The sequence below is a fragment of the Seriola lalandi genome, unplaced genomic scaffold (genome assembly GCF_002814215.2).
Source record: "Seriola lalandi dorsalis isolate HSWRI2012SDOR001 ecotype SW California unplaced genomic scaffold, Sedor1 jcf7180002054767, whole genome shotgun sequence".
NCBI lineage: Eukaryota > Metazoa > Chordata > Actinopteri > Carangiformes > Carangidae > Seriola > Seriola lalandi.
In genome coordinates this window covers 2,689,292-2,697,352 of record NW_019525320.1, presented here as the reverse complement: position 1 = coordinate 2,697,352, position 8,061 = coordinate 2,689,292, and the positions used below count along the sequence as shown (strand labels likewise).

Here is an 8,061-nt window from a genome sequence, read left to right as displayed (position 1 = left end):
TTATTGTTGCCAGTCCCCCTTTAATGTAACCTGCTGAAAATGACTCGCTGTCTCCCTGTAAAAAATGGTTTAAAAACAGTCTCTGGTAAACTTATTTCAGAACAGTTGTTGAAACATCTTTAAAATAAAGGCCACAGACATTTATGATAATTATAAATTATGACACTTTTTTAAAATTCTTTTATTATTCATATTTTGGCTTATGGTTTTTAAAAACTTAAAGTCTACTATCTCTTTCATGACAGCTGTCTGAAATGAGCAAATCACATCTATGAAACGGTACAGCCACTTTGAGTCTTATCATTACAATGGCAGGTGTTAAGCGCAACCTCATGGACGCTTGAGTTGTATTTTTGGTCACAAATCGTTTCCCAGTCTTTCGATTTCATTGAGAAAGAAGTCCAAGTCTCTCTGCGAAACGAGGGGGGAGAACACAATCACACGGAAAAAGTTGACTCTGTTCCCCAGAGGTTGGTAGCCGACCATCATCGTGCCTTGTTTCATCATGCGTTCCTTAATGACTGGAGCAACCTTTTAATTAAAAAAAGAAGAAGAAGGAAAACACACACACAATATTAACTTGATGAATAAGCCACAGTGAATATCTTTAAGACAAAAAAACATGGAGGCTACCAGCATATGTGAAAAAATAAAAAACCACAACAACACTTTAGTGTCTTTAGTCTTTATGTTCTACTGATGTAACACAGAAACGTACTTTTGCCAGCCTGTCCTGGTAATCTGCTGTCCCTTCCTTCCCCCTCAGACTTGGCGGTATATACCAGAAGCATACATTCACAAACTCTGGCTGCCCATGGAAACAAATACAGACACGTATGAGACAATTTTGCAAAGAAAAAAAACAGTGGGCTTGAGATATTTACTTACCTCACCCAAAAGATGGAACCCTTCTCTTTTCTTCATCTGCTCCACCAGATACCTGCAGGAGCAAGTTTTTACTTTGTGCTAGTTTTCGACTTTATTTTAATCGTATCTTAACCTGCTGTACAAGATCAACCCAAATATTCCTTCTTCATCTACACAGCCAACTTACTGATGAGACATGAGGAAAGTGAAATAGCAAAACAGCAGTGAGATCATTTCATCAGATATCCTGCTGGAGGGAATATGGTGAAATTACTGTTGATCATGCTCATGTCTTCTGGACTTGTCTCTCTGTCCAGTCTTTCTGGAAGGATGAAGCAACGATCATCCCAAAAAACCATCCCTCTATCTCGGACATATTCTTGATGGACTAAGCAAAAGTGATACCCATCTCCTAAAGATTATGTTGGGAGCAAGCAAATTATCCATTAAAAATATACTGAGTTTATTTAGCCAATGAGACCGATCCTTTATGAGTATTGTATGTAACGTCATATCTCTTTTAAATTAAATGTGCTACAGCTGCATGCTTTAATTACCTTACATGGATAAAAGCTTTGTCTACACGCTCTTCCAAACCATCAGAGCCAACAGCTTTCCACATCAACCACAACTTCAGACAGTCCACTTTGCGGCTGCACTGCACGGACTTATCCCCGACGTCCAGATTGACATCGTAGAATTTGTCTTGCTGGAAGAGGTAGGTGGCGTTGGCGCTGTGGCACTGCTTCAACAAGTTCTGAGAAAAAGCAGATCAGTGTCGATCAGTACAAAACCATTAAAACATCATGATGTGGTAATTCTGTAGCTTCAAACTGTGAAGCCAAACCGTAGTATCCTTAAGCAGCAGGGCAGAACACTGCAGGCCAGCCACCAGCATCTTGTGTGGATTCCAGGCAACTGAATTTGCTCTTGTTACACACACATGCACACGCACACGCACACACACACACACACACACAATGAACAATAAACGATCCTCTCTATATGACCATATTTTGTAGCCTTCCTCATGTTGTAAAATGCATCTTCCTGGCCTGTATATTAAATACCTGTCAACCCCTTTCATCAGATGTCTGTGTTGCTTGGAAAAGAGCACACTCCCTCCCCAGGCAGCCTGAAACAAGTGATAAAACAGACACACTTCTGCGTGTACTTAAATTTTTAATGAATATAACACAAGCTAACACAAAACTAAGGCCTGTCAACAGTCATGGATTTTCCTTCCACCGGAGGACTCACGTCTACGTGCATCCAGAGCTCGTGTTTCTCACAGACATCAGCTATGCGGTCCAGCGGGTCAAAGGCACCCTGAACCGTGGTCCCTGACGTGCAGCTTACAAGGAATGGCACTGAACCCTGGTCGAAAACAGACTGTAGGTGAGTATGGTTACCTTGCACTCTGTGATGTCTGGTTTGAGGGACGAACAAAATGCATGGAACAAAATGTTTTACGGTTGGTTGGTGAACCACAACATGTCATATCTGACACTTACTCACCTGAGATTTTGCCAGTTTTATCTTTTCATCCAGGTCATCTGGTCTCATACGCCCTCTGCAGAAAAGAAAAGCGATATCAGCAAGGTATCACTGTGATTCACTTGTTCCCTGAGAACCAAACAATAATTATTTTCATTATCAATCAATTTATAGATAACAATAGTTCAAAACAAAATGGTGGAATGCCATCCTAACGTATTCCCATAGCCCAAGGTTATGTTACATTGTTATGTTATTACAATGACACAAAATGTAAATGCTCACATTTCTGGAGCCAAATGGAAAAATTACTTAAATAATGAACTCATGAAAGTTTATGAATAAATCAACTGTTACAGTTTTTACAATGAAAAATACATTACCCATCATCCACTTTCACCAAAATAACGTTGTCCATCCCAATACCCAGATATGCGGCCCCTTTCTTCACAGAGTAATGGCTCTGGGAAAAACATGAGGAATGCTCCTTTTAATCACATGTATGTAGAGACACGAGAGCTCCAGCTTTATTCTCTGTCTTTGCCCTCAATCCCTCAGATGTGCAGTGTGAGACAGCCATTCCCGACCTCTGGAGATGTAAAGATGGTTAGTCGTGGGAGACCCCACAGCCCCTGGCTTTTGACGTCCGGGAAGAGTCGATAGCGTGCAAGGTTCATGGCATACATGTTAGAGGTAGACCCCCCAGGGCAGAAAATACCATCACCTTCTGTCCAGCCCACCAGCTGACGCAGCCCTCTCAGAACCTCAGTCTCCATCAGCACAAACACAGGGGCCACCTCATAGGTGAACCTGCAGGTAACACACACACGAAAATGACCACAGCACTGACCAAACACCTTCCTCACAACAGCAGTGGAAAGCATTTAGGTACACTTAGTAACTATAATTGACTTGAGTATTTTCATTTTCTGCTACTTTATACTTTATTCTACTCCATTTATTTAGCAGCTCGAGTGAGAGTTTATGTACAAAACATATGATTATCTAATAAATTGATTGTTACAGATTAAATAACCAAGAAAGAATTCTAAATATTACCTCCATCTTGACCAGCAACATTAATATGCTCTTCACATGTTTATAAACCAATAATAATCAATAGTATAGTATATATAATATATCACTGTGAAAGTGCTTTTATTTTTGATACTTTCACTACATTGGGTTGATAATAGTTCTGTACTTTTACTTATTAAACCTTTGAATGCAGGATTTTAATTATTTTAACATTGGTTATCGCTACTTTTACTCAAGTAGATCTGAATAGCCACCAGCTCCTAAAACAGTCACAATACATTATCTATTACATTTTTGGCATTTTATTTTATTCAGACACTCCCTGTATAATTATGTGCTTCTGTGCTTTATGTGTAATATATTTAGTTGATTCTTACAGGTTGGTGTTGAGCGACTCAGTGAGAAATCGTCCAGCCAAGGAATGGTAGTCTACTCCTGCAAACTGCTGGTTAAAAAAACGTGGGTGACCTGAAATGAGCAGGAAAAGAGAAAAGTCTCACCATGAGTGAATAAAGGTCAGTCTGTTCAACTCTTTCAACTGCCTCAGCAGTCTTACTGGTCTTGATGCTGTACTTGGCGACATCTTTTACTCTCTGCAGGAGCTTGTGCTGTGGCTCCCCTGTCGCCCTCAGCTCCAGATCCAGCAGCAGAGTCAGCTCCTCCGGCTCCTTCCACTCACAAACCTGCAGGAAGAGAAGATGGACAATGAGCTGTGTTCAGAATCATCGCTGTAATTTGACAGAACTGGGATTTCAAGCTTCACAGGAGACCTTCTCTTTGACGTCCGTGCCCTTGCGGAGCACCTCCTCCATAATGATTTTGAAGGTTTCATTCAAGAAGAGTTGGCCCTCTGAGTGGTCAGTGAGAGGCTCAATCAGGTCATGGAGATTAGCTGCCTCCTTGGTCTGCCTATCAGCTGCTGTTACAACAAACACATGAACAATCACTTCCAAAAGTCAAAGAGTCGCAAACAAAAACAGACATATATTGCAGACTGTACTCACATGAGAATGGGAACATGTTTGCCATATCCACAGTTTTTAAAAGTTGGTCAATCTCTACGACTTTATCACTCTATATTAGTCTGTGCTGACAGAGCAGTCTGCAGCGAATGGCTACAAAGCAAAAGTACAGTGTGGTAGGAGCGAGAGGGAGTCAACCTTTGCCCCAGACTAAGTTAATTAATGTCGTCTGAAATGAGGGAAAAGATCGAGAGACAGTAACTTATGATTTATGACTAACAGCCACAAAAAAAGAAAAGTTAATTGGGTTTATCAGTTCACATGCAAATTTATCACCACTGAAACAAGTTACTGTGCATTTCATAAAATGTTTCTCATCTCGCAACCAGTTTAAAACCTTAGTTTCAATATTTTTTCAGGAAAGAGGCAACAACTGTTATATAATGAGATTATTCAGTGTGTGCTGGCAGTGTGTGTCGCTGCCCGTCTACCCTCCTTAGACTGTCGCACATAGGTTGTGACACAACATGATGTAGGATATGTAGATGGACAGGGAACATGTCAGCGCAACTGTTTTGTTCATTCAGAACTTTTATTAAATGTTGAGATGAGAAAAACATTAAACAAAACATAAGATAGAAATACAATATATTCCTCCTGGTGTATTCACATTAAAATGAAATGAGCACTGCTCAGTTGTTTTCCTAATTTCCTTTCCTTGGAAGGAGAATAAAAATCCCTACTTCAGACAATAGAAAGAGAAAATAGAAACAGCCCTTTCAAAGAAATTTCAGGAAACAAAAAAAGGTTTTTGCTGTACTGTCATAAAAAAGTAGACGCTCATCCTTGAACATGATGAAAAACATGTATGACTCTGGACTGGTCCCATTAAATAGTCTTCAAGTGTTGTTCTTTCCTGATATGGATTGAACATCTCTATGACGAGAAAGACACTAATGTCCGGTAGAAACATTTCCCTTTGAGAGGGTTTCAGTCTCAGTGACAGTGAAGGCCTCAGTCAGTCTCCAACAGAAGGTCAATACTTTCAGCCGACAGTGACCAGTCTCCCTGACTGAGCAGGGAGTGCAGGAGAGCTGCGGTGGCTTTTTCCCTCCGGCAGATACTCCAGTAGCGCAGCATGGCGAACACTCGCTCCATGTGGACAGAGTGGTCCTCCTCAATCTGCTCCAGCTTCACAGCGGGGATGTCCAGAGCCAGTCTGCCAATCTCCCGCCAGCATCTGCCAATGGCACGAGCCACCATCATTAACTGCTTCTCCGTCACCAAGCGAGAGCCTGTGAAATGAGACAGGCAGATAAGGCAGGTGAAGATCTTACAATGTGTTAAGGGGAATAGCATTTGAGTGTAGTGTGACTCACTGTTGTTGCAGATCTGTTTGGCTGGAATGGTCTCTTGTAATTCAGCCGCTCCTCTTCTCTTTCTCCTCGTTTCTTGTTGTGTAAATATAGAAAACATTTATATTTAACATATAAATCTAACAGTATCTAATTATGTGTTTGCTGAAAATACTGAGCAGATGTTTTTCTACCTGAGGACAGCATGCTGACTTGCAGATCCTTAATAAAATGAAGCAGTGGGAAGGTTTCTTGTAGAGCCTGGTCCTTCAGTAGTTCCAGCAGTCCCCGTGCTGCTTCAGGCCCTCTCTGGATGATATGATCCAGAAGGTCTGTCACCTTCTCACTAGGAATACGGCAAGCTTTCACCTGCTGGTAGCCGTGAAGAGACAGCAGACAGCGAGAGTCTGCATGCTGCAGCACAAAGTCAGCGTCGCTGCTTAGAATTTCTATCAGCTTGGCCTTCTGGCTTCTGAGGAGCTGGATTTCTGCTGCTGGCTCCTCGGCCATGACTGAACTTCACTTAAACCAGCTCCTTAGAAAAAACACAGTGATGGTAGATTTCTCTTTATGCAAGCACAGATCCAATCTGAAATAATTGCAAAACTAAATATTGAACACGACTCAGTTATTTCCTATTTAGACATACAGACAAACATACTGTATTTTTTGTAACTAACATGACTGTAGCCATAAGATACAATAATATCCTTGCATTTATTTGAGGCAACACCTTCAAGGCCATTGTAGCGTTTCCCTCCTGACAGCTGTTAATGACCAGTAAGATTAGAGTAAGGTAATTATTTGCAGCCACTGGTAATCTGTATGTTGTCATTTCTAGGTGATATGTCGTAGGTTGTTTAAAACATAACCTCCATTAACAGCTGCTCTGCCAAAGTATATAAAGAGACATCCTGATGCAGGGGCAGTTTTAAAGTAGGTTTGACTACAGCAGGTGTGGGGTTGTGACTATGTTGTTGTCTACGGATTGCTTGTGAAAGCTCCAACAAGTAGCTTTGGTCATGAAGCTTGTACAGTGGTAGAATAAATAACTTATTATCTGTTTAAGTCCAAATATGCAGACCTAACAAGGCTATTACCTACCAGGCAAAGCTGGAAATTATCCAGGAGGCCCAGACCACCAGGGGCCCCAAAACAGGTTCACTGCATATCATTTTCGTTCTACATGATTACATTAATTGCACATTTGTTATAAATATGCACCACTGAAGTAGAATATTAACTAGGACATGTCCTCCATCTCGTAGCCCTGGTCATGTAGGAGGAACACCTTAATTGTTTTTAGTTTATATTGTTGTATTGTCGTGTTTAATCAGATTGCTTTAATTATTTTGGTGTGTCAGGTAATAAACAGAGAAAACCTTGATCAAGGCCGTATTAATCCATCATGGAAGTGGTGTAAGGCTGCACCTAATGATTGTTTTCCACTATCGATACGTCTTACAGTCACTTTCTTTAATAGCTTATTGCTTAATATAGACAATATCAGAAAAGATCAGAAAAAGGTCCAGTTATTCCCTGAAGACCGTGATAACATGTTCATGCTTTGTTTGTCACTTTAGTATAGTGGGATTCAGCTCATCAGTAACAATGTCAGACTGTAGGTTTGTTCACAGAGGAGCTGAGATGTTGTGTACTGACAAAGTGAAAGGAAACACGTCATTTAAGTGTTTTTCTATTTTAAATCAGCATCGTTTCCATTACGAGACGTGACAACAGTTTCTGTGTGCGTCGTTACACAAACACATCTACAGCCCACACTCAGCAGTCCCACCACGGCGCCACGCAGAATATGTTTATTTCTGGACTTCCTGTTTTTCCTGCGCTCGTTATTCTCAAACATCTGTTGTCGTCCAGCTCCAGATGCGCTTCACACACTCACTCTTCTCACACTGAGCGCGGCTTTCGTGTAGCAAACACAATGTATTCTCATAAGGCTCTTACCATTTATTGTAACGGCTGAAGTCAGAGAAGAGATAGGATTAAACAAAAACAGCTTTGTGCAGACAAACAGAAAACATTTCCTCTGTTTTCATGGTTCGGATCACAGACAGCAGACTTGTTCCCGCTCCTCTGCTCCCGCTGCCTTTTCTTCTTTGTCTGTTTTTGACAGACCACGGAAGAACGCATTGAAAATATTTGCCACTACCAGTGTTTTATCTGTGTGCCTCCATCCAGTGGGTGGATGATTTAACTGCAGCCTCTGCCAAATGAGGATTTGGGGACACCTGGTGGGGTTGAATACACATTGCAGTCTTTAATGAAAGAACTATTAATGTAGCACAATGTTTATAGGCTAAATAAAGATGAGATGATCTGAG

The 8,061-nt window shown here is 41.0% G+C and overlaps 2 protein-coding genes across 3 annotated transcripts; both read right to left on the bottom strand.

Moving 5' to 3' along the window:
• csad (cysteine sulfinic acid decarboxylase) lies at positions 1-4,559 on the bottom strand. Of its 2 annotated transcripts, none has more exons than XM_023425048.2 (14): positions 4,407-4,559; positions 4,173-4,321; positions 3,959-4,085; positions 3,780-3,870; positions 2,952-3,174; positions 2,748-2,827; positions 2,386-2,440; positions 2,128-2,244; positions 1,938-2,002; positions 1,715-1,796; positions 1,425-1,624; positions 889-940; positions 719-808; positions 1-531 (listed from the first exon to the last, which is right to left on the bottom strand). In XM_023425048.2, the coding sequence occupies exons 1-14, from the start codon at positions 4,429-4,431 to the stop codon at positions 358-360; spliced, it is 1,530 nt and encodes a 509-aa protein (XP_023280816.1). In that variant the 5' UTR covers positions 4,432-4,559; the 3' UTR covers positions 1-357. The 2 variants fall into 2 exon arrangements, with proteins under 2 accessions (XP_023280816.1, XP_023280817.1); XM_023425049.2 differs by having other exon boundaries at positions 4,173-4,318; positions 4,407-4,554.
• A 378-nt stretch (positions 4,560-4,937) lies between these two features.
• On the bottom strand, positions 4,938-7,844 carry LOC147818021 (uncharacterized). The gene is made up of 4 exons (XM_087178997.1): positions 7,685-7,844; positions 5,914-6,254; positions 5,744-5,815; positions 4,938-5,659 (listed from the first exon to the last, which is right to left on the bottom strand). The coding sequence occupies exons 2-4, from the start codon at positions 6,227-6,229 to the stop codon at positions 5,379-5,381; spliced, it is 669 nt and encodes a 222-aa protein (XP_087035123.1). The 5' UTR covers positions 6,230-6,254; positions 7,685-7,844; the 3' UTR covers positions 4,938-5,378.
• Between the last annotated feature and the right edge of the window lie 217 nt (positions 7,845-8,061).